At 41.9% G+C, this 25932-nt stretch overlaps 4 protein-coding genes and 1 long non-coding RNA gene across 7 annotated transcripts; 4 read left to right on the top strand and 1 right to left on the bottom strand.

Annotated features, from left to right (window-relative positions):
* The first annotated feature begins 548 nt into the window (after nucleotides 1-548).
* Nucleotides 549-12129, top strand: LOC135581464 (long chain acyl-CoA synthetase 4-like). Its single transcript, XM_065101616.1, has 19 exons — nucleotides 549-939; nucleotides 1143-1206; nucleotides 1289-1378; nucleotides 3251-3307; nucleotides 3562-3610; nucleotides 3757-3833; nucleotides 4111-4150; nucleotides 4230-4324; nucleotides 5291-5458; nucleotides 5628-5738; nucleotides 5811-5898; nucleotides 6860-6926; nucleotides 7201-7276; nucleotides 7392-7509; nucleotides 9720-9965; nucleotides 10258-10397; nucleotides 10761-10943; nucleotides 11060-11179; nucleotides 11812-12129. Exons 1-19 carry the CDS (start codon nucleotides 797-799, stop codon nucleotides 11845-11847), a joined length of 1968 nt encoding a protein of 655 aa, XP_064957688.1. The 5' UTR covers nucleotides 549-796; the 3' UTR covers nucleotides 11848-12129.
* A 284-nt stretch (nucleotides 12130-12413) lies between these two features.
* LOC135608570 (uncharacterized) lies at nucleotides 12414-13667 on the top strand. 2 transcript variants are annotated; one of them, XM_065101620.1, is made up of 4 exons: nucleotides 12414-12824; nucleotides 12938-13147; nucleotides 13259-13301; nucleotides 13439-13643. In XM_065101620.1, the coding sequence occupies exons 1-4, from the start codon at nucleotides 12521-12523 to the stop codon at nucleotides 13500-13502; spliced, it is 621 nt and encodes a 206-aa protein (XP_064957692.1). In that variant the 5' UTR covers nucleotides 12414-12520; the 3' UTR covers nucleotides 13503-13643. The 2 variants fall into 2 exon arrangements, with proteins under 2 accessions (XP_064957692.1, XP_064957690.1); XM_065101618.1 differs by having other exon boundaries at nucleotides 12418-12824; nucleotides 13455-13667.
* Nucleotides 13668-13885: 218 nt separating this feature from the next.
* On the bottom strand, nucleotides 13886-17659 carry LOC135608569 (protein phosphatase 2C 51-like). The gene is made up of 3 exons (XM_065101617.1): nucleotides 16890-17659; nucleotides 14735-14840; nucleotides 13886-14330 (listed from the first exon to the last, which is right to left on the bottom strand). Exons 1-3 carry the CDS (start codon nucleotides 17607-17609, stop codon nucleotides 14020-14022), a joined length of 1137 nt encoding a protein of 378 aa, XP_064957689.1. The 5' UTR covers nucleotides 17610-17659; the 3' UTR covers nucleotides 13886-14019.
* Nucleotides 17660-19302: 1643 nt separating this feature from the next.
* Nucleotides 19303-19971, top strand: LOC135606627 (uncharacterized). Its single transcript, XR_010484867.1, has 2 exons — nucleotides 19303-19615; nucleotides 19703-19971. It is a non-coding gene; the product is annotated as an uncharacterized LOC135606627 (long non-coding RNA).
* Nucleotides 19972-20682: 711 nt separating this feature from the next.
* Nucleotides 20683-25763, top strand: LOC135581462 (probable protein phosphatase 2C 52). Of its 2 annotated transcripts, XM_065101614.1 has the most exons (9): nucleotides 20683-20988; nucleotides 21189-21486; nucleotides 22435-22562; nucleotides 22647-22745; nucleotides 22860-23018; nucleotides 24164-24250; nucleotides 24716-24807; nucleotides 24996-25070; nucleotides 25299-25763. In XM_065101614.1, the coding sequence occupies exons 2-9, from the start codon at nucleotides 21380-21382 to the stop codon at nucleotides 25485-25487; spliced, it is 936 nt and encodes a 311-aa protein (XP_064957686.1). In that variant the 5' UTR covers nucleotides 20683-20988; nucleotides 21189-21379; the 3' UTR covers nucleotides 25488-25763. The 2 variants fall into 2 exon arrangements, with proteins under 2 accessions (XP_064957686.1, XP_064957687.1); XM_065101615.1 differs by lacking the exon at nucleotides 22647-22745.
* The last annotated feature ends 169 nt before the right edge of the window (nucleotides 25764-25932 follow it).

Raw genomic sequence — 25932 nt, 5'->3', positions numbered from 1 at the left:
CTGAAATAAATTGTGTGAGAGAGACTGCTTATCCACCTCATCCATCCATCCATCCATCCATCCATCCATGTTATATAATAATGGTGAATGAAGCGTGTACTTTTGTTTCCACACCCAACTCCTTTCTCCTCTTGCATCTTAATTGCCATCATCATCATCCTCCTCCTGTTTTTACCTTTTATTCGAATCGAAATAGGGATGGAAATTAGGAATGAGATTGCCCTTTCAGCCACCGCTAGCCGTACATATGTGTGATGCCTCCCCATTACTACTACTTTCTTCTTCTGTCCCGTCCATTCATGGAACTCAATAAATGTCAAATGGACCATCTCCATCCGATCCGGGAGGGAGGGAGCCACCGTACACGGGATTCGGGAGGGCATCAGGACGCCGTCGGATGGACATCACCCACCGTGCCCCACAAGTCACTCCAGATGTTCCACGCCCGCTTGGTGCGACTTCGTCGGCCTCACACTAACGTAAAACCACCGGCAACAGCCGGTCAAACCTCGACTTTGTTAGGAGCGACTAGTTGTGACTGCAGGTGTCTCCAAGTCCAACCCACCTCCACCTCCACCTCCGCCTCAGCCTTCCAGCCTCCAGCCTCCAAGCCACCAAAATCTATTGCGGTCGCCTCTCCTCAACCCCCCACCCCAACTCCCCTGCCCCGCCCGTCACTCTTTATTTGGATCACCCACCTCTATAAATAGCATCGCCGACTTGGGATTCCTTGTTTCAGTTATAGATAGGGCTGGAGAGACGAGGGACGGGGAGATCCATCGGTGGCGGCGGAGAGATGAAGCACCTTCTAGAGGTCGAGAAGGGACGGGAGGCCACCGACGGCCGACCCTCCGTCGGTCCCGCCTACCGCAGCGCCTTCGCCAAGGATGGCTTCCCCCCGCCCATCCCTGGCGTCGACAGTTGCTGGGACGTCTTCCGGTACGCGTTCATCCCCATCCTTCCTCCCTCGGTCGATCTCGATCTGTATCTCTCCCCCTCCCCTCCCCTCCCCTCTCCTCTCCATCATCGCCGACTCTCGCCTTTCCGTTCTTGATTCGTTTCTTCTTTCGGAGGAAATATATACCGTGTTTGGGAAGAATTGATGCTAGCGAGTCTGATTGGTTTCCCCCCCGTTGATTCAGCTTGTCCGCCGAGAGGCATCCCGGGAACCGGATGCTTGGCCGCCGCGAGGTTGTTGATGGGAAGGTCGGGCACGACGTCACGGTTTCTTTCTCGTCTTCTTATTCTATCGTTTGCTTCGATTCGGCTTTGACCTGTGCTTCTGCAGGCGGGTGAATATGTCTGGATAACTTATAAGGAGGTGTATGACACTGTGATCAAAGTTGGGGCTTCCATCAGAAGTCGTGGGGTCGATCAGGTAACGATGCGCGTGACTCTCTCTCTCTCTCTTTGTTCTGCGTGGAGTTAATGGTCTGGTTGCTGACCGACATGTTTACTGACAAAATGGTCTTCCGCGGAAACTACCAGCATATTGTAAAATCTTGACTGCGAAGATAGATATGAGTTTGCGTTTACATATCCCTAACTAGTTCAGTTTCATGGGCTCTGTAATCTCTTGCCATCACAATGTTAGTCTATCTATAAATGCTTGATCTGATATTCCACCAACCTCTCTACATATAACTGCCGTGATATCCATAATTGGTCTAGAGTGTTCCACATATCACTGCTGACACCGAATTCTTCATGGTAGAGTATCATTCGTTACTACCAATTTTGTGGAATAGCTTCCGACAAGTGATGTTACACCATAGTTCTTTTTGCAAGTGCGGTCCTTTTTGGAACTGGTGGTCAAAAACATACTTGAGAACTGTATGGCAACAAGAGGGAAAAAAAAAAAAAAAAGGAGCGAAACTTGGTCTTGGTTTACTGGTTAGCTACCCTCCTCGCTTTTGAGTTTGAAACCTTGTGGAGGTGATGCAAAATGATTTCACCCAGGTAATTCTCATGATGGGTGATTATCCACCATGTTATGAGAACAGGGGAGGAAACGGGAAGGGTTTCACGTTTCATCGAGTTCTGTTCGCTGAAATGGAGATCACGGTCATTGTTGTGTGTTCAAATGTGACCAAAACTACACATCCACCCATGACTAACATGCCAAATTAGTGCTGGTTGTCATTTTCTAGAACTTCCCTTCCAAAAATTGGTGTTAGGACTTCTGACGCTAGTTGCAAACTTGCAACTGGGATGTGTCGCAAGATCTTAATTGTTGATGCAGCAGAAATAACTGTTGGATTGCTGAGGACTTTCCATTTCACATTTTGTTATTTAATTCTGAATTTCCTTCAGATTTATGTGTCTGACTTTAGTTATACTTAAACTAATCTTTGAGTTAACATGCTTATGGTACAACCAGTCAAGATATCTATGTTGATGATCTGTAACGAGATGCTTAAATTTGATACCTGACAAGGAACATTCATATTTCAGGTGTGTGATAACTTAACCAGCTCCAGTGCGTAGTGTTAGAGCTGTCATATTATCCCAAAATTATTATAGCCATTAGCTCAGTTTGCCCTTGATATTCTACATTGCCATAATTTATGAGGGATATTTGGAAAATTGTGCCATCAGCATTATGCCAACATTCGTACTTAGCTGGCACACAGAACATGTGCAACATTGTATGGATGTTGTACTATTTCTTGTTTCATAGTTTGTGTTGTACTGCCAATCAATCATCAAAATGCCAGCAGTGAGTTATCTCTATCTTGAGTTTAAATGGCTGATTTAAGAGTTCATGAACTTCATCGTAGTGTTAGACTCCAGTACGTCACTTGGGTGTTCTACCTATCTTAGAAGTATGGTGTTAAATTTTTGGTCCGACTTCTTTGTAAGCCACCCCAGTACTTCTGTCCTTCATGCTATCCTTATTTCTATTTGTATGGAGCTTAAAGTTCTATGGAATGATTTTCATTCTGCATCTTGCTATGAACCGTGTTTTGTTCTTCTCCAAAATCGAGCCTTGCATGCAATGTTGATTCACTCCCAGTGTTTTTGCGTACTTTGAAATCACGTGCTTCTTTGTATGAACAACATATGATTGCTTATACTAGGTTAAGTGCAACTTACGCCTGTTCAAGATGTCAGCTTGTTCACTTACTAGCATCTAGGGAAGTCATTTCATGTTTTCCTTCTAAAGAAATATGATGTGGTAATATGGCACTGATTTTATTGATGAAGATTGTTGAATCTCACTAGAAAATCTGTAATTGCTCCTTTGCAGGGTGGTCGCTGCGGTATCTATGGTGCTAACTGTCCCGAGTGGGTCGTTAGTATGGAGGTAAAATGTGCTTTACATTTGAGCATGTCTTTCCAGTGACCAGTCAGCTGCAATATTTTTAACTGCCTCTGTTAAAACTGAGACTTCATATGATTTGATAATGGAAAATGATTGTGTTTTCAACTATTACTGTAGTGTGGGGCTTTATTTCTTATCCAATCATCATCCTATTTGTGAAGTTTGAAGCAAATAATTGCCCAAGCAGACCACAATTTGTTTTTGTTTACTATTTAGTTTCTTTCTTGACTTTGCAGGCATGCAACGCTCATGGGATATATTGTGTCCCTTTGTATGATACACTTGGTAAGTAGGACTACATTCTTAGCAGATTTTTCCATAGATTCTAAAGCAACAATGGTTAAAATTTGATGTAGGAGTAGGAGCAGAAGCTACTGTCTGCTTGTTGACATTGCACATACAATATTAATTGCATTTTGCATTGGTTACAGGTGCTGGTGCAGTAGAATTTATTTTATGTCATGCAGAGGTTCAGATTGCTTTTGTAGAGGAGAAAAAGATCGCAGAGGTACATTTATGTCATCTTAGCTTATTAAATGTTTTTTCCTGGCATAGAAAAATGTTTAAGCAGTCTCTCATGTATAAATCTCAGTGAATACTGTTGCAGTACCTCACACGCCATGCAAATGAAAACAACAAAAATGAGTCCTAATTAGTGTCGGCTACATAGATCATTTCTGCCATTGAAATAGCTAGGAGAATGACTTTAGCACAATGATTGATTTGTTTGCTAATGTGAAAAGTACCATATGCCTGCTGGTACTAATAATCCACAAATTTTCCAGGTGCTGAAAACTCTTCAAAATTCATCCAAATTTTTGAGAAGTAAGTTGATGTATTTTATTAGTTCCAACACCAATCTTTGTTACTCCTTTATGTTGATACAATTATTATCTATTTACAGCAATTGTCAGTTTTGGCAAGGTCACCGTTGAACAAAGAGAAGCAGTTGAAAAGTCTGGTTTGGCAATATTCGAGTGGGATGAATTCTTGCTCTTGGTAGGTTAATTTTGTTTAGTTATGAGGTTTGTTGTGTTGAAATGATTATTAAGCTCCAAATAATCACCTTTCATCTAGGCATTTAGTATCTTATGAGAGATTCAGCATGTGTACATTCACCTCTTATGCATCATTCCCATGTTAGCAAGGTTTTCTATAAATTCTGTATCGTTCCAATTTTATCGGATGTCTCCGAAGAGACAGGTTTTCTATAAACACTCCAGCAAATTTTATTGGAGAAATTATTAAAGTGAGTTGAAGCTTGATTTACTTTCCAAAGACACACCAAAAGTAGTTTAATTAGTTCGCATTGGAAGCTGAAATAAGAAGGCACTTGAATGTTAGTTCTAGTGGGCTATTTTCTCTCTGACTTGAGCAAAAGAAGATCCCTTGCCTGTATCTTAAGTTTCATATTTGTATGTGTCCTGCTACTTTTTTGTGTTCTGATCTGTGTGAACTCTTGGATGCTTAGGTTATAGGAGTAATTGACTATTCATCGCAAAATCATAAACCGAAGGACTTGGATAGAAGTCAAGCATGTTTAGTAGCTGAGTATTTGCTACGAAACTAAAGGTTCTACTGTTAATTGCTGTTGGACAGTATGGTACTTCAATTTGGAACTATTTAACTTTCAAGAACTGATGCTAAATAACTAATAGTTCTTATGAGCTATTAACATGTTGGAGTCATACTGCTGAATAAGCTTGGTGGTAAATGAAGAGATAATGCACTATCTAAAGGTGTTATCATAATGCTTTCAATATGACTTCTGAATACTCATGAGCTTCTGCAGTTTGCACGTATATCATGGTTACTTTTTCTATGAGAAATACTTGCATCTTTTTGAGAAGTGCTGATCTGTTTAGATCAAATCTGGAATTTTGGGTTTTCTTGTCTATGATTTTCACAAGTTCATTCTACATGTTAGAGAATGGCTTTGCCGCTACTTATGTGTGCCACATACAGGGATGCAATAATCATTTTGATCTGCCTGTGAAGAAGAAGGATGACATATGTACCATTATGTATACCAGTGGGACTACTGGTGATCCCAAGGGTGTCATGATATCCAACAATAGCATAATTACTCTTATCTCTGGGGTAGATCGCCTTCTTCATTGTGTGAATGAGCAGGTAATTCTGCTTTCTGTTTTTTATATCTCTAAACTATGACTTAGAGCTCGAACAGCTTACTTTGCTCTGTGAATCAACTACTGTTTTGGAGCAAGCTGTCAATTTTATCGATAATTCCTTTTCTTTTTTCCCTTCTTGTTTTGCTCATATCTACTTTAAATTCTTACAGTTGCATGAAGATGAGGTTTACATGTCATATCTCCCCCTTGCACATATCTTTGACCGTGTGATTGAAGAGTTGTTTATATTCCATGGAGCTTCAATTGGATTTTGGCGTGGGGTAAGTCTTGCAGTTTAAGATTCTACCTTTGCTGATCAGTAGCTCTTACTCAGTTACATGTTTCATATTCAGGATGTCAAATTATTGGTCGAAGACATTGGGGAGTTGAAGCCAACCATCTTTTGTGCTGTTCCACGTGTGCTGGACCGCATTTATACAGGTACTGTTTGGATGTTTCAATGCCCAGTATTTGAGCGCAAGCTGTAAATCTAAGTGTTTGCATCAATCGTAATCAATAAATGGTACTTATGTTTCATTAAGCCGTTTGACTTTAGGTCATTGAATGTGCACTTGGAACAGTATGCTCTAAATAGTTGGAATGTATATACCTCTTTACCCTATATCCTTGACATCTCTGGTATAGCATGCACTTGCGTATGGAATTTTCCATGTCATGCTGTGGTCTGGCATAGACATGACTTGTGGGATGGGGATTAGGCTGAACATAACTTGACTTTAACTTGACTTAGCCGTGGTTTCGTAGGAATTTGCTTGTGCTGCTGATTTTGATCTGGCAAACAACTGTGGTTTATCTCATGAAATGCTGGTCAGCCAAAATGCCATCAGAACAGGGAGGGAAGAGGGGGAGGGAGATGAACCCAATGAAAAAAGAACTAACCTTGTGATGATCCTCTGGGCAATCTGGGAACCTCCGGCTTTCGCTTCTCTCTGGTTAGCGAGGTATCGTAATCTCATGAGCAGGAGCTTTGGGACAGCCTGCTCGCTAAAATGCATCAAGGACTTGATGAATTTTTGGATCCGACCAGACTAGTCTTCTGCAGAAAGGCCTGGTCCTCTTGCAGCTTGGGTCCCACTAGTGGCCAACATGCTTTACCTGATATTGGAAAATTGGATATGGTTCTCAATGGTATTTACTGCTGACCGATATGTGTATGCTTGTGAGCTTGTAAGGTGTACAGTGCAATCTGTTATCAGTGCACATTTTTCTAAGTACCTGACAGAGGAACCTAAATTGTTCTTCCATTTTATACAGTTATACTGAAACTGCATATGGTTTCTAGCAATCAAGTGCTGTTGCCCATACTGACTAGCATTTGGACCCTCGGTTGTAATCGTAGACGTTTATCTTATTCACATATCATCCTCCACTTGTTTCACAGGACTGCAAACCAAGATTTCCTCTGGAGGCATGCTGAAGCAGACATTGTTTAACGTCTCTTATAAATAGTAAGTTTGTGTTCATCATTTAATTTTAAAACCGTAGCTAAGCCTCTTTTCATGGCACTGTGATTCTCTACATATCCATGCTCCCTGTCAATGGCTTTTGACTTTTTCATTCATCTGCCCTTTTTCCCAGTTGGAAAATTTGTTTGATGAGACATTTGTCTTTTGTGGTTATTTCTTGTTCAGTATAGCTATAATTTTGGATATTTGGTTTAAGATGTGAGTCATCTTTACTCTTTGGTGGTCTTGTGACTTACATGTGGATTGAGACTTGCAGCAAACTTCATAACATGATGAGAGGAAGTAAGCATGATGAGGCAGCTACAATTTGTGATAAATTTGTATTTAACAAGGTAATTGAAAAATACCAGATGATCTTTTTATGTAAACTTTATTTTCTGAATTTTGACTAGCAATCCTAATATTTTTTCTATATCTTACAAAAATGGGCTTACACAATTTATTTAGGTAAAACATGGGCTTGGTGGAAATGTCCGACTCATCTTGTCTGGAGCAGCTCCTTTAGCTACCCATGTGGAACAATTTCTACGAGTGGTGACATGTGCACATGTTTTACAAGGCTATGGTATAAAAGTGGTTGAATTTATATTTTTTACATTTTTCTGCATCCTTCTCACTGCTATAACAAAATGAATACACAGATTTATGCTCTTTAGGGAAATTCACAATTCACATGACAAAGTTTTCTATGTAAATCATGCTTTAGCAAGAAATTTTTTTTTTCTTATTTACTGTTGCAACTATTCTGTCACTGGACAAACCTCAACCATACAGAACACACTGTATCATATCAAAACAAATAATTCCCTCAAAATACTTGGTTCTTGACCTGATGTGATCTCATCTAAGTTGGTGCTTAAGATTTCTTTTGTCAAGAAACTGGTTTTCTGTTTAAACCATAAGGTTGGTTGGTTGTTCTTGCTTATGCTTACGAATTGGGAGCAATCTTTTTGCACATGTAGAAATAGATTACATAGTGGGAGAAATTTTAATTCTATGTAGGTTTTGCCTTTATTATCTAAGCCAGAATATGCAAGCCAAATAATTAGGTTTGGAACACAAGGTCTTGCACTAATTTAATATGTTTAATTTGGTTATACTGTTTGGTAGTACTTTTTTTTTTTTTGCACCAGATGTTATTTAAAAAAAAATATGTAGTAAACATTATAGATTTTAAGGATTTAAACTTGGAAAATGCTTGCAGAAATGCCAAATAACAAGCAAATGAATATCCATTTATAGTCTCTATTACTAGGACTAAAGTACCGTGATGCATGGAAATTTGTGTAGAACATTATAATGTAGTTGTATGACACACTCCTGATTCAACAAGACACCCTCCAATCTTTGTGTTCTCCTGATGATGCAGACAAGATGAGCTCATGGTCCATGGCTTCCCTGAAAGTCCCTAACCCAACAAGAAAGCTTCTTTAAAATGTAGCTCAATTCAGTTAAGGATCCACTTTGACAAATACAGAACTGAAATATCAGAAAGATATAAATAGTAGAGTTGTGAATGTTTCTGGTTCTTGCAGAACTCAATGCTTAGCCATCCATTTTGGTTATGGACCAGTATATATTATCTGGCATGTAAAGATACATGGAGATTTGCCAGGATATTTGTAAACCTTATCACCTCTGACATTGAGGGAGTCTTTCGTAACACATTTTGCATTAATATATTGTTCTTAGTTATTGGGAAGAAAATGATACATGGAAACTTTCTGTTACTACTCTAATAGTTAGGCGATTCTTGCTGTTACATGTAAGTTCTTGGAACTTCAAAGTTTTGGCCCAAAACACTAAATTCTTATGTAGAGCTTTGATGGAAACCATTACTAATGACTTATCTGTGCTATTTGTCCTTCAGTCTTTTATTCCAAAATGATGATTTGGTTGACTGAATCGGAAACCTGCTGTGTACGAGTAAGGATCTGTTGGTGTTCATCCTTGACCTTGTATAAATGTTTGGAAATATTAAAATCAGTTTGTCCTAAAAAATGTGAAGGTCTAGTATTTATTTAAAGGCTCATGTTTACTAGTAATTTAGCCTGAATAATTTCATTCGAAGGTGATGATTTTTTTGAAATTTGAGACCTACTTGAAGCATCTTAGTAGGTCATCTTATATATCCGATCAAAGAAGCATCATCTAAGTTGGCCATCAAAGAAGTGATTCTAGAAAGTGTTTACCTTTAATTTCAGTTCTCTCTTTTACCTAGAGTTGTAGCCACTTGGTAGAATTATCTTCCATGCAATTGCTTCGGTAGAGTTCTTAGGCATTTTAACTCTCTTGATCTTCTAATGTTGGAGATGGGACTACAAGGCACACGAAATGTGCAACGTTTTAATAATAGTAAAACATTGAACATATTAAAGCTAAACTGTCTTTGTTTATCTCTACTGAAAGGATCATAAGGAAGACTTTGATCTGAATTTTCCTTGTAAGTACAATAAAGTAACTTTTTCAAGTATCCACTGGGATGATTTATTCAGTGTTATATGTGAAGAAATCCAGAAACATCACATAAATCAAATTCATATATGTATGTACAGATGCAACAGCAGCACAACAAGAAGCAGTAATGCCCCATCTATTTAGGTTCCATAAATAATCACAGAAAGATACTTCTATTTACACGTGTCCAAGGATGTTTGTGTATGCTAATCCATCTTTGTTATTTGTGTTAATATCTCATAAATCAGACGACTGAATTTGATATATTTTGTGCTGGAGTTTGTAGCTGAAGGCTGATTCCTTATCTTTCGATGGTAGGTCTTACGGAGACATGTGCTGGGACATTTGTGTCATTGCCTAATGACCTTTCCATGCTAGGAACGGTAGGTCCACCAGTACCAAACGTCGATGTGCGTTTGGAGTCCGTTCCCGAGATGGGATATGATGCTCTTTCAGAAGTTCCTCGTGGAGAAATCTGCATCAAAGGAAATACTTTATTCTCAGGTTACTACAAAAGAGAAGACCTCACAGAAGAGGTTATGGTTGATGGATGGTTTCATACAGGTTTGTCTCAGCATCTATCTGTTGTGCATGGACATTTACTGAAGTCATCCTTACAATAAGATGAATGAATATTCACTGGTGAAGCTTTGAGTTTGGCTTTGTTGATTTTGAATTTTTGGTCCAAGAGCAGATATCTATCATAAGTATTGGTTACTCTACCATACATGTACCAATAGATATTGATTACTGACAGATGCCAACTCTTAGGGGGAAGGATTGCTTTGTTTATTTCCACCACACTATGTTTAGATGTAATGCTCTGGTTCTGGTCTTCATTATCTTTTGTTTTCAGGGGACGTTGGTGAATGGCAGCCGGACGGAAGTATGAAAATAATTGATCGTAAGAAAAACATTTTTAAACTGTCACAAGGAGAATATGTTGCGGTTGAAAATTTGGAGAACATATATGCCCTTGTTTCTGGTATCGATTCGGTATGTGTTTTCAAGTACCACCTCAGAAAGAATTATGCTTTGTATATGTACAAACGCAATTTTTATTTTAGCATGATTGGGGTAGAAACATCACGATCTCGTATTCTTAGTACGTTCTGTAAAACATTGTGATTCCATTTTTTTTCTATAGTTCAGTCGGTGATGAAGTGGCACTGTCATATATTTTCACAATTATTTACTGTTATATGTTATAATTTCATGAGAAGCGAAAAGTTTGTTGACATTCTCAAAGCCGCCACTTAGCTAATTGTATGATCACATAGTGGTTAGGGATCACATTTATAAAATGCTTTATTTCCATAGTGTATGTTCATTATATCTCACCCACAAAAACTTTTTCAGATATGGGTATATGGAAATAGTTTCGAGTCTTTCCTCATTGCTATAATCAATCCCAATAAGCAAGCTCTTGAGCATTGGGCTGAACTGACTGGTATTACTGGGGATTTTGCAACGCTCTGTGAAAATCCAAAAGCGAAAGAATACATTTTGGGGGAACTAACTAAGATTGGGAAAGAAAAGAAGGTGACTTGGCCTAACTCAAGTTTCATTTTGCTTGGTAGATATTACTTGTATCATGTGAGAATGTTCTTTTTTGTTTCCTAAGATCCTCTATGTTACCTGATCTCATATCCTGGCAGTTAAAGGGCTTCGAGCTCATTAAAGCCGTTCACCTGGATCCAGAACCATTTGATATGGAGCGTGATTTGCTAACCCCAACATACAAAAAGAAGCGGCCACAGCTACTAAAGCATTATCAGGTACATGTCTGTTTTCTCTACCTTGTGGATTTTCTGCTAAGTTCCAGTTGGATTTTCTTGTGTTTCAGAATATCTTAGAATTTGTACTGTACTTGGTGTTGAGAGTTCACTGGTTAGTATAATATGTTCTATATTTATACATCAACATATAGATAATATTTATTAGGAAATTTTCTGGATGATGTGTCTCAGTATATTTCCTCTACAAAATGTTCATTTGGAATTGGATTGGTCTGATCATCAACCACAACGCGGAGTCATCTGCTATTAACTTTACCAAATTATTGGCACCTCTTATGGTAGTTGAACATGTTGTTAGGGGAAATTTTTGTTCTATCTTTTGGAGATATATATATATATATATATATAATTCTTGTTACTGAAGTTTACTCTCTGTTCCAGCTGTCATTGTCTTCTGCCTTCACCCTCACCATTCATGTTCTTGAAACAATAAACAGTTGAAACTGCAGCACTATATTCCTCTGGTAGAATACAAAAAAAAAAAAAAGGCAAAAACTTGGTATCCTGTTTCTAAGACAAAAGTAGAGCATTAGATGTTCTTGGCACTCTTCATCCTATTAGAAGAGTGCAGTTAATCCATGGAATGCTAATGAATTTTTGTCGGGTTTCAGAGTGTAATTGATGAGCTGTACAAAAGCTCCAAGTGATTGGGTGGTTCTCAAGGCAGCCACCACCGGGTATGCAGCAGCAGCTTATGGGATTAGCAGCAGCTCAGATACACACCATTTGATCTCGTAACTTAACAATCGTTCAATAATGTTTCTGCTGCTTTTACTCGTGTGATGTCTTATTGGAAAGATTCTTCATGTTGAGTTGGTTGAAGTTTCATCATGAGATGTAAGACACGGTTTGACACCATTTTCATCACAAGAGCAAATACATGTAATTCTAATAATAATCTCCATATATGCATGCTAGTGTAAAGCCTACTTGTTGTGCACGCCCTAATTTTCCCTTTCTACCGAGATATAATAATAGAGCTGCTGTATGTATTACGCAAGAAGCATTCATTCTATTGGGAGTTGCGTGTTGGTTGTCCTTCTCATCATGAGATGCACTTGGAAGAGTGTGTAGAGCGAGCTTGAATAAATTGAGTGCACATGTTAAAGAGTGTGTAGAGTGTATTGCACAAAGGTTAAGTATTTGGGTCTTTTTGACTGCCACTACCGGAAGATACGCTCTGAAATCATAAATGACTATGCCAAACACATTTTTCTTTTCTCTAAATAGATAAATGGCTACGTGTCACAACTTAAATTGTCGGTACAGACGGTGCATACATACCCTGTGTTTTTGGACCCCGCATTCTCCGTGGTGGCAATGGAAAACAGAAAGTACTTTCGGAGTCAGTCGGGGGTGTCCCAACTGAGATGGCCCCGCCCCCAACCGAGCAGGGGGTTCCTCCTCTACAAGCGGTCGCCGTCGCCCCTTCGCCAATTCGACAAGGGCGGCGGAGCCCCCCTCCAGGGGTTCCTCCTCTACAAGCGGTCGCCGTCGCCCCTTGGCCAATTCGAAAAGGACGCCTCCGCCGCCCGATCCTGGGGTCTTCTCCTCCTCCTCCTCCTCCTCGGATTGCCGTTCGCGCCTCGCGTTCAACAAGAAACCCAAAAGAAAAACCTAATCGGTGAATCACCTTCTCTGGAATCCCCTCCCCAAAACCCTTGGAACCACATGTATGAAATCTGTTTCTCCAACTGATCTGCTTCTGTTTTTATTGTTTTCTTGCCTCGATTCTAGGTCGCAAGTTCCCGGGACGATCCTGGGCACTTTTTACTCCTTGTCTTCGTTCGATTCGGTTCGGTGGGGATGGGGATGGGGGGGAATGGAAATGGAAATGGAACCGGTACTGCGACAACACTTCGCTGGTACAGATCGAGGGGGTGAACGGTGTCTCCGGGGGCAAGGTGACTCGATCCCACGGCCACACCGGTCCCGCCCGATTCCATGGTGCGATTCCATCTCGTTTAGTAGCTCCTCCTCCGGGGGAGGTCCGGCTAAAACCAAAGGGCCATCATTTCCTTCTAATTTTCATGGTTTTTTCTTCCCTTCGATGCGCAGGATGGAACGACTTGGTTTTCTTGTACCCGAGCAACGACGACAGGTGAGCTTCCTGCCTGACTTTATTCTCTTTTATAGTTTAACCGTGTGATGATTTGTTGTTCTTTAACATAGCACTTCATTTAGGAAGATATGAAGTTAATAAATGAAACGTTGTTTATTTCTTCTATCTATCTTTAGCTTCCATTCTTGTAAGGTTGGTGGTGGTGGTGTGGGTGCGTGGAAGCTCGCTAGCCGTCGATGAACTCCTCTACAGTATAGAATAAAAGAGAGAGAGAGGAGACGCGGCATTCGATGATTGACCATATGCCATAAAGGTGGATCGGGACGAAGAGTTCATTGTTAGGCCGTTTCTCACAATCTCTCAATCGTTTGGGTTTGATCTCTTGTGCATGTAACAACACAGAGTGGGATGAGAAAGGACAGTCAGTCCAAATCTGAGAGCTAGAAAGAAAGGTCCCCACCACATACACGAGGCTGGTGGATGTGCACATGGTTGCGTGCTGCTGATCAAAATGGCTTCATCAGTCGACGCACATGGACGGACACGTGGTGGCTTTGAGTGTTGCAATATTGCAGAGGATACACATATATATATATATATATGTATATATTCCAACATAAGAATGACCTGGAAATGCTCTTTTAACATCTTTAGAGTTGGCTCCACTATACATACATAAATGGGCTTCACGACTGCTGCCTCCTCCTCTGGACGAGGAGGAGGAGGAGGAGGAGGAGGGGATCAGTGCCTGCCGGCGTCATGAGGTCCTACCACGCAATCTTTTTAGCTCCACCACCACCACGCTTATGTTGTCTTCGCTCCCCCGAGAGATGGCGAGTTCAGCTAATAGAGCTGCAGCCTCCGCAGCGGTGCACCCGCTGACGGCGTCGGGGAACATCCTCGCCATGCGTCCGCTGAGGCATTGCCTGGCGATCTTGCATGCTGCCTCGTTGGAGACGACGTCCCAAAGCCCGTCGCTGGCTAATATGAGGAACTCATCTTTCTCCGTCCTCTCCGTCACAGTGACGTCAGGTTCTGAGATCACAAATGGTTTCAAGTAGCAGTCACCTGGAACACACCAAGTCATAGACTAAGGGGGTGAGACTTCCGTGGTCGGTCGTACAACATAAAAGAAAAACACAGACCCAACCCCAACCCCAACCCCAACCAAGGTGTGTATGGCGGGGTGGGTGGGCTCATTCTCGAGTTACTATCATATTGTCCATCCATTGTCCATGCACTTAATATGATGTTTGCCACTAAGGATCTTGAACAAGTTTGCCAGGGAACAGTAGTCTTTCCATATCATTCTTGTCCCATTATTTTGTGTGAATAGGAACTAGCAAAAGACAAAACACAATTCATCATCTTCTACGGTTATTTCAGTCCATCTTGCAGGAAACAGTCTTTTTAACGCATGTGTTCCACAACATCTCAAACTAATCAGTCATGGCTGAAGAAACATTACATACCGATGGATCTGGAGGTGGCCAGCACTCCTAAGACACGGTATCCATCCCAATTGATTACCCTCCCTCCTGCTGCTTCCACTCTTTCCATCTCGTCTGGTCTATCAGCCTGTGCCAGAAGACACATGCTTACACCCACATCAGTTCCATTTGTGAGAGAACACCAGTAGCAAATCATTGAATTGAACAAGCGCAAGAAGATAATTTTTCATGTTACCAACAACTTTTAACCAAAATTACATATGAAATGACTTAAGACATTATGAACTCATGTAAAACCTCATCCCACCACCTCACACTCACAGGGGCTGCTATATTAAGTATTAAGCTAAAGCAAAGAGTAAGTGGCGTGCTCGATTACAATATCAACCAAAATGCTATATTACTACTGTTGGGACTATGCTACCAATGTATCGGAATTGAGCATGCTAATGCAAATTAATAATGCTACCAATCTCAAATACATTGGTTATGAGACCAAAGCATATATGAAAGCAGAGACAGAACTATTAAGTAAAATATGGCTGGAAAGTTGGGATAAGATGTAATCCTGTAGTTCATCTCATGACAAGTCCTCAATGTACCCTAGCCATTTTCCATTACGAAACAAGTTTGGAGCCAGAGACCAATAGTTTTCATGGATGTCAAATTAAAATGAGCACAAAGCAAAAATATCCATATTATCTTAGGACCAGTTGCACTAAGTTCTGCACTTAAACCTGTCAAACATTGAAGAAGGAGGTCGCTGATCGGGAGAGAGGAACAGTAAGGTATAAGGAAGCAGTAGAAGAAAAGTTAGGAGGAGACAAAAAGGGAAACTGCACATGAGAGGTTTCACCATTTAGTAAAATCGGAGCTCTACCGTCTATCGATGCATGCTTTCATAAACTTTCACATACTGAAGTTTCTTCTTCTATGAACTGCAAGAAGCATGCATATGTGATGGTGATTGAATGCACTGTAAAGACAATTGTTTTATCGCTTTTGTAGCTTGGTAGGGTTCTGGTGTTCGACTTTTTATCGGAAAGTTCAGTCACTTTAAACATATATTAGTTTAGTTTCTGATAGTTCCGATACCAAGTTGATTTTTTAACTTATAGTCAATGACCACCAAGATAGAAAAGAGGAAAAGTAAATATCAATCTAGCATGAGGGTTATATTCTCCCATGCTTATCCAACCAAAGCCATCAGAAAAGTAAAATTGGATGTGTGGAACATTAGAAACATGTAGAAGCACCCACCCAATTCTAATATAAAAGAGAGACTGTCCACAGCTTTATCAAACTCAAACAGGAGAAAGCAGCCTATTAATCTGTACATTTATATTTAATCTATTCATATATCAGCATGAGTCATCTGACTACACACCCATTGCGACTTTTTCTAACTTCTCTTTGCATTGAGATTTTCCCCAAACGACTGACGCATGATTCCATGCGTTTGCTTGTAAGCTTTTAAACATTGATCTAGCTGCTCATGTAAATTCTAGAATGGTTTTTTTTTTTGGACTTTCCATCCTGATATCTACTCTACTGTGGCAACCAGCTTTCTGGAAATGAGCAGGTAGGTAGCACGGGTCAACCTATATGTATGCCCTTTTCAAACAATTAAAGAAACAATCCCTACACATAGAAACAATCAGAATATTGCACAAGCCAAGAAACAAAGGTGCAGGCAAGAAAGGGCTCCAAATTGAGTTCAGAGTTAAACCAGTGGGCTGGTGACAAAATCCAAGTCTTTGGTGCATTGTATTGGTAATTCTTCAAAATTTCCTTAAGCTTGAACAAATTAGATCTTCCCTATTGGACATCCACAACAATTAATCGATAATTGAACAGATGGATCTAAATCTAGAATGATGTAATTCTGTATCCAATAACACACCACGACCAACAGGTCCAAGTTGTAGTGTTGTTAAGAAGCAGAACCCCGGAAGCACTAATTCCACATGGATGTAAAGAAGCCCCCTTTTTTTTTTGGCTTGGCTTGGCTTGGCTTGGCTTTGCTTTGCTTTTCTTGTTCGCCCACTGTGCTGTCCCCACGACGACAAACACATGGCCATCTTCCGAGCCGAGTAATGGTAATTTATAATATATCGGACGAGGAGATTAAGGAGCAGCTAATCAAACAAGAGCAAGTCGCGCATCCTAATGTTACCTTGTGGTCCAAGGAGAGGGGAACGGCCGCGCCGCCGCGGGAGAGCACCGCCCGGGAGTCGCCGCAGTTAGCCACCACGATCCGCTTGGTACCCACCACGGCCACCACCGCCGTGGACCCCACCGTCCTCTCTGCCTCGCCCTGCGCCGCCGCCTCCACCTCCCCATCCACCCTCGAGAAGCTCGCCGTCATCACCTCCCTCCACCGCCCCTCCGCCCGCGGCCACCCCCCGGCCGCCACCTCCTCCGCCAGCACCACGTGCAGCCGCTCCCGGCACGCCTGCGCCACCCTAGCCCCGCCGTGCCCGTCGTACACCCCGAAGAAGTCGTACACCGGCACCCCTCCTCCTCCGGCGAACCCGGGCGCGACCGCCACCGTGTCCTCCATCACCCTCCGCCGCCCGATCAGCGACACGGCCCCGTGGGACAGGCAGGGAAGCCGGGCCCCTTGGCCTTCTCGCCCCCGGATCTCCCCGCCGGCGGCGAGGATCCCTACGATACCGTCCTCGGTGTCCCGATCGGACGGCGAAGAGGAATTCGAGCCCTCGACGGGGTCCATGGTGCGCTTAACGGCGAGGCCGCCGGCCCTGGCTCGGCGGATCTCAAGACGCCGCCGGCTAGTGACCGCTGGCTTCTTAACGAGAAGCCTCTGGGTTCCATCTGCTTCGCAGAAAGCCCCTTCTCCGTCGTCCCTCGAGTGGGGGGCGTCGTCACCCGCCATAGTCTGCCTCGGAATAGCTGATTCGAACAGCTTCAAGAGAAGTAGGCGAGGAAAAGGAGAGAGAGGGGACTGTGCCAGGAAGCCTCCCTTTTAAAGTATTTGTTAGACGACAATGGAGAGAGGTCGAACGGGGAGAGGTGGAGGAAGCACTGCCGTCCGATCCGTCGCTGGGAGCCGATGCGCGCCACCTTCGAGAGTCCGTACGCGAGGACCACCGAGACGTGGACCACCCGAGACGGAGACGTGGAGGGCGGAGATGTGGTTTGATCTCGCACGTGGCGCAGTTGGTGCTCGGATCCGGATTTTGAATGCGGCCGAGGCAGGCTGTTATCGTCACGCCTTCTTCGTCGAAGGACGCTCCGCAGGGGTCCGCGTGGCGGCCGTGCTTCGATCGGGGAACGCGTGGGCGGCGCGAGAGAATAGGGGGCGTGAGAATAGCAGTTGTTTTCTCGTGGAATAAATGTCGCGGCGGTGACGTGTAGGGCGGATGGGGAAGCGATGCGGTCATGCATGTGTTGAATCCGCGGGGATATTTGGGGGAACAACGAGGGACGCGTGGCGTCATGCGGGCGCGGCGGATAAGTATTCCTCCGGATGCGGTGCGTTTCCCAGTACCAACCCCATCTAGTCAAACCAAGCTCTCGGTCAAATCATGATGCCACGTTCGATCTCGTTTTTCTTTCTTCGACAGGGAAATTTTGTACAATATCATTTTTGATATATATGATTTCACGCATTAATCATAGAAACATGGTTTGCTATGTTCATCGACCAAGACCGATACATACCGTGCATGCAGCTTCAGCAAAGACTGTGTGGTGTGTGATTCGATGTAAATAGCACATCGTGTCCATATATACGACAGGAGCACGTACGTCGGACATGGTGCAGTCGGAGATGGTGGTGTTGATGGAAGAAAGCAGATGATGTGTGAAACAAGTCGAGGAACGATACAAGACTCGGTTATGAGTCGTTGGTCAATCAGACGGCGGAGGCGTTGGATGAAGCTGATGTAGAGGTCCTCATGCGTTTGCGTCACCTACACGGCTGCTGCACTGTACATGCTCCGCAGGAACACCCGTCAGCACACACGCCATGGTTTCCACCAAACGTCAACCGGTGCTCCTCATATCAAATGCCTTTTCATCCTCCAATCTCATTCACCGTGGAATCTAATAGTACGCGAGACCCTGACGCCATCGGTGTCACCCCATCAGGATTCGCCACCACCTCACCCCTTCACCAAATCGATCATTCTTGGGTGGGCTGTATTCAAAGCTAGAAAGCATGCATCACTGATTGCAGAACTGTGATTTCGTCTACCCATCATGCTTGAGGAACAAGTCATTGACCCAAGTGGCAATGGAGGACGAAAAGAGAGAGAGAGAGAGAGAGAGAGAGGGAGAAGAAAAGAGGCGTAAAGGCAGAGGTGAAGCTTCGCCGACGCGTGGCCCGATCACTGCCCCGGAAAACACGTAAAAGAAAAAGCTGGGAGATGATGCTGTTGCTGCTTTGTGGGGGCTTGCTTAATTCTTCTGGGACAAGAGAGAAAGATCCCATCGTGTCACTTCCAAGGATGTCCATGCACGCTCTTGTGGGGTCTTTGATGGAGACAGCTCTTATTAGTCTTTGGAGTGCAGTGCAAATCGATTCCGATCTATATATATATCTATATCTTGGACGCATCCGATTGGAGTTTTCCCAGATTGGTACGAATCAAGAAACACATGCCGATCTCGCGCTTCAAAGGCGGCTCGATTTCAGCTCCATGTTCTGATCTTTTAGATACTACTTGCTGCTATAATATGTATTCAGATAATATGGTTCGATGGACATGCATACTGCATCACATCACAGGGCACAGCTTCCTCGGCGAGTTCGCTCGCTCGTCTCAGTTCCCTCACTGACTTCCTCGCTCCTCAGCAAAGGTCAGTCGACGACGATGATCGTGAGGATGTAATGGAGGAGGAGGTGTTGCAAAAGATTGATCGATTGAACGATGCTGCGTAAGTACTCGATGAGTCCCAACACTCGGTATGTACTTGATGAGTGCATGGAGTCGGTACTCATCGCGTCTCCTCCTTCCCAAACAGCTTTGTTCGACGGCATGGGAGCACTCGACATCTCACCAAGTTCATCATCGATCTAAAACTTGTCGGCGAGGAAGAGGCGGCGCCGGCGACGGGAGGGCTTCTGACGCGATGTAGGGCGGAGGATAGGTGAGTAAACCCCGGCCGGACACGGGCTGAGGATCGTGTCGCCTCATGTGGCCGTGGACGCCAGCCCATGTTCACCATAAATTGATAATTACGTGGAATATCTATTATTATGGAATTATGATAAAAGAAAGAGGGAAGCTATATATGCATACATATTCTCCTTTTTTTAATTATTTGATTTGATTTTTTTAAGAACAAACTGAATAATCAGTAACCAAATAATAATAATAATAATAATAATAATAAATTTTAAATTGATAGGAAAGAGCCTAATTTGTATACAGGTCCCCCAACTTATCTATTGACCGTACGTATGTCATCTATCTAAGAAAAGCTTTGTGATCAAAGCATACGAAGACCAAGAATCTAATGCGAAGAAAAACGAGATAAGCGCCATCAAACTTCCAAGTTAGACACGAATTAAGAAAATGAATGGGAAGGTTTCTGTCGCACATATGCTGCTCGATACTTTATTTGTTTCGCATCCATCAGATGACAGTAACTCATGCACACTATTTCCTCTTAATGGGCTCAAATGAGTCTTAACATAGTCACCCAAAGCTTAGGAGCAATTTATCAATACTAATGTCAAACAACATCTAAACATCTCTCTTCGTACGATCAATTGATAGTCAATTAATATGTATATATATATATATATATATACATATTATATATATGAATATATATATATACATATATATATATATATATACGTATATGTATATGTATATATATACATATAATTTGAAAGGGGTATTATGTATTACGTTTAATTTTGCGTGTCCTCTGTAATCATTACGACAACCAATTCCACTTATATAAATCTTAAGTTTCGGGCCTCCACTGGGACGGTAGCCGACATACCGCTCCTGCTACAATCGTGCCACGTTCTCGCCATTCCTCGGCCCAGACGACGACCACGCCCCCTCCCTCTCTCTCTCAGCTCTCTCCAATCATTTCGAGCGAGCACCGCCACGTCCATCGAACGATTCCCCCACCCTCATCTATTTACAGGGTTTTCTCGGATCGCCGCCGCCCATGCCGGATTCCCGATCGCTTATCCTGATAGTCTCCTGCTGCGCCAGGATCTCCGCGACCGCGGCCCCCTTGTGCGCCTGCTGATCTCCCTGTCGGCCTCCGATCAGAACGTTCGACGCGTATGTTTCTCTCCTTGAATCATCATCCAATCCGAGTGGATGATTTGGTTATCTCGATGATGATCAGAGTTCGGGTATTATTATGTTGGGGGAAAAGGGAGCATTTCTCGTTTTCTTCTGTTTCAGATAGCTTCTTAAATGCAGAAAGATCTGTTCATCGTGTCGGATTGCGACATTGCATTTCCCTCTCTGTTTTGCAGGCCCTCCTCGGCAAGCAAGTTAGATAGATGGTAGGTGATGGCGGCATAACCGACTTTGTCGATCGCGCAAAGAAGGCAGCGGATTCCTTTTTCAAGGGAAGGAGGCAGATCGAAGGCTGGGGTTGTGCTGGAAGTAAGAAGGTTGACTGGAGGTGTCTAAGAAGCACCGGCCACCTGGAGCGGTTGTAAAGATGATGGTGGATTCTGGTCCGGCTGCGCAGCCTGGAGCTGCCGCTAATGCATCACCCGAGAAGGATCGGGCAGGCAATGGTGACTATGCCTGTGGAGGATGGAAAAGGTAAGTTGGCAATCAACGCCTCGAATCCAACTCTAAAACCTCTTATCCTTCAGGCATTTAATTTAATTTAATTTAATTGCTAGTAAATGCTCAAATGCTCAGCCTCTTCTACAATAGATTCGCGTGTCAATTTCTTTTGGGAACATCTCATACTTGCAACATGGTAGGAGTGAGTAGAACTGCCAAATGCATGTCGCCTGAAACATATCCTTTACTGTGAGTACTCGGTAGTACTTGGTCTGCACTAATGCGTGGTACGAGAAATTAAAACTCGTCGACGCATGCTTTAATTATAGGCCTTTTTAGTTTGATTCGTTGTCCTTTTATCATGTTCGGTACAAGTTTGTGTTTTGGTAACATGGAGGATGACTCGTTGTCCTTTTTATCAAAACGAGATTGTTTTGATGAGATGCATGCAGGTGGGGGGCTTTGTCACCTTTTTCCCTATAAGCAGTAGAATGGAAGATAAGCAGTAGAATCAGCAGGTTTCTCGTGCACTAGTTTTAGTGTAGCTCTGGCCTTGTTCCTTTTATTATCTGTATACGAGACGTTTCCCTTTTTCCTATTGAAGTATAGCCCAACCGCGAAAAAAATTGCCATATGGCCAATACCAAATAGTTGAGAACTATGACTTCTTTGTTGTTACTATTTTATTCTTTGGTCATGGCTGGTGATAAAGTTGTACCAACGAACGATGAGTCTCCCGGACTTAGAACTGTGCATTCTGGCTGAACCGGTGACAAAAAAAAAAAAAAAGTAGAAGAAAAAGATGTTGCAGTGCATGAGGCTCTTGCTGAGATCTAGGGAGGGATCAATGTATGCAGCCTTATCCCTGCTAGTGTTTCCATGGTCTAGCTGTTCTGTAAAACTCAGTAGAGCATATGAACATCATTTGTTTATTAATTTATCTCAAGGCTTGGTCTTACGGGTCACTGGACTTGTTTGCAGTGAGGATGGAAGTTTAACTTGTGGATACTCTAGCTTCAGGGGACAAAGAGTCAGCATGGAGGACTACTGTGATCTAAAATCAACTAAAATTGATGGGCATACAGTTCATCTTTTTGGAATATTTGATGGTCTGGTATTCTTTCCAGTAATCTCCATTTCTAAATGTCTTGAGTATGAAATGTCTCTATCTCAGAGACAAATTGGTGTTGCAGGACATGGTGGGTCACATGCTGCTGAATATTTGAAGGAACACTTATTTGAGAACCTCATGAGGCACCCACAATTCATGTCGGACACAAAACTTGCATTAAGTACTAACAGACTTGTGAAATTACTTGGTGCTTTTATAGCTTTTATATGTTGTTCTTTTTTTTTTTTGTCTCCAGTAAACCTTTTCAATTTGGGATTTTCATGTCAATTCTCAGGTGAAACATATAAAAAAACTGATTCAGACTTTTTAGCTGCTGAAAGCAATACTTCCAGAGATGATGGTTCTACAGCTTCTACAGCTGTTTTGATTGGCAAGCACTTATATGTAGCTAATGTTGGAGATTCACGTGCTGTAATATCAAAAACAGGCAAAGGTGATTTTTTTCTCTTGAACTCTTCCACTTTATTTTTTTAAATGAAAGTGCAGCTCTGAGTTCCATCCTCCTCCAGCCAGCATGTAGGATGCTGGTTTACTACCGCTAGGCTCATATAAAGGCACTGATAAGTGGCCTTGTACATGACCAGCATGGCAAGGCTATGCTTCTGCAATCTTAAAATTACTAGATTTGGTTTGGTGTTTTGACTCTTTGCCATGTCATTATGTGAACTACTTGTGCCTCGACCTAAATGTTGGAACCTGGTGAAGCATGATTGAACACTTAATCATCCATGTACAGTCTCTAGGCATGTTGAATATTGGCCACATATGTATTTTGGATTTCTATTTAGTCTTATTTTTAATGATGTATGCATACACTTATTTGGGTCGGTGATGAGGATTGTCATGCTTTTGTTTCTAGTAAAAATCGTCATGCTTCCTATAAGATACATATAGTAGAATAACACATTGCCTAAATTATACAAAAATTTATCTCAAACATAAAACAGAAGATAAATAATGATTAACTGCTGTGTGTGCAATGTCCATGCTTGTATATCTGAAACATAAAATAGAACATAGCATATCCTACGTTTCTCATATTAGTTATATTACTGCATACATTTTGCACTGTGTAGGTGTTACATGTCAGTGTCCATGTAAGAACTCAACAAAATTAGAAACATGATCCTGTGATTGTTGAGCTAAAATACAATGTTTATGAATTATTTATAAAAAAAGTCAATCCTACGTAAATGAGAGACTAAGAGATGTGTGGTTATCTATATCTTAATGATATGGCTCATCACAAGTCGACAATGTTGACCCACAGTTGATGATCCTGAATTAGTAAGTGCAAACAGAAAGTAAAGGTTACAAGTTCATAGATTGTATAATTAAGTAGATATCTTGTATGCAACTAGTGACTCTAGGTTCTGCAGCATATCAAATTTACATGCTTGTAGACTGACACCAATGAGATCGATAGCCATAATGTTTCTATGACCACTTTGTTCTTTCATAGTTCAGTTTCCTTTTTCTGTCTCCTGATTTTTATCATGTCATGTGGCTACACTTCCAAAGCAGTTAAAATTAATGAGTTACTCATTAAGTATCATACTCCAATATTCTTGGTTGTAGCAATTCCTCTCTCCAATGATCACAAACCAAACAGAAGTGATGAGCGCAAGAGGATTGAGGATGCTGGAGGTGTTGTCACATGGACTGGTAAGTCTCAAAATTCTGAAAATGCTTGTCTTTCTCATTAAGACAAATGCTATAGCAGTTTATCCCTTTAAAGCTTATGCATCAAGCATAATTTCTCAACCTACGAATTAGATATTAGCACAGAGGTTGACCTTCTTTTGTGATGCAATATTTCTCCTGTATGCTTCTGCTTTGATTAGGATCCTAGCTGATGGACGAGAAATTTGCTCCATATTTGGAAATGATATGATAACCAACAAAAGAATACATTGACCTAGATTAGAGAAGTAAATCGTATAGCATATGGATGGCCATTTGGATAAATGATTGCTTTTCTCGTTAAAATTTGTTTGTGGCAAGTAATCATATGGTTATGTCTTTCCTCTAAACTAATTGCATTTTATGTTATAGAGGGAAACAGGTGGCATTTGGATTGTGCAACATGAGCTGTTTCTTCTTTTAATTATGGGCATATTTACTTTATAGGCACTTGGAGAGTTGGAGGCATATTGGCGATGTCACGAGCATTTGGTAACCGCCTTTTGAAACAATTTGTTGTGGCAGAGCCTGAGATTCAGGTATTTTGGCACACATAGAAACTCAGCTCAAACTCTTTTTCATGATGACCCTATGAACTCATTTTGATCTTTGAAAGACTCGTGGGCCATACTGTTATTGTTCGTTCTGCTATTGTGTCTTGATAATGGTGCATGATTTTTGATTTGCATAGGAGCACTCATGTTTTGTGTTGGATTATATTTGTCAGGAGCAAGTGGTGGATGAAGAATTGGAAATTCTGGTGTTGGCTAGTGACGGGCTGTGGGATGTGGTAGCAAATGAGGTTAGATTCTCCTCCCTCCTCTTAAATCCAATTACTTAATCAATACGATGAATCTCGTTTTACTTAACATTATTAGATCAGCTCAGTTATGATTACAAGTAAGAAAAATATGCTCGAGTTCATGTGTTCATTCAGTCCCTCTTAAATTTGATGGAATTTTGTTTGGCTCACCAAGTCGCAGCACATTGAAACTGTGCATTGGTTTTCATTGTTTCCCATGTCGATCAGGATGCTGTCTCACTTGTGAGAGTGGAAGAGGAACCCGAGGCTGCTGCTCGGAAGTTGACGGAGACCGCCTTCTCGCGCGGCAGCGCAGACAACATTACATGCATCGTGGTCAGATTCCACCACGACAAGTTTGACGTAGATCAGTTTCCTTCGCCTCCTCCCAACAGCTATTCAGGCTTGACGTCTTGAAGCAGTCTTCCCATCCATATATATATATATATATATATATATATATATATCGTTGGCTTGGTGGTGTGTACAACATAACCTGCTCTTCGTGTGTTCCTCGATCTCCCCTGTCAGCGGTCTATTGGCTGATAATTCCTCGTCTATGTTTCATTTATTTATTTATTTTCCAAGTTATAGGAAATCCCCAAAGAAGAGCGTTCTGTTCCTGTTTCAATCTGCTCCGAATGGTAACACAATTTCAGCAGAATTCTTGAGGCGTGCAGTTTTTTAGATTCACGACTCGGAATGGATATGGATTGTTTGTTGATGTGGCCATCACATATACATCGCAAAGCATTCTGACTTCAAATTTTAGATAAAAAGGCTTTGATTGCCGATAATGCCGGTTAAGTAATAGTTTCTTCTTCTTCTTCTTCTTCTTCTTCTTCTTCTTCTTCTTTTTGCC

This window comes from Musa acuminata, chromosome BXJ2-3, assembly GCF_036884655.1.
Source record: "Musa acuminata AAA Group cultivar baxijiao chromosome BXJ2-3, Cavendish_Baxijiao_AAA, whole genome shotgun sequence".
In the NCBI taxonomy this organism is placed as follows: domain Eukaryota; kingdom Viridiplantae; phylum Streptophyta; class Magnoliopsida; order Zingiberales; family Musaceae; genus Musa; species Musa acuminata.
This window is presented reverse-complemented; position numbering and strand designations above follow the sequence as displayed.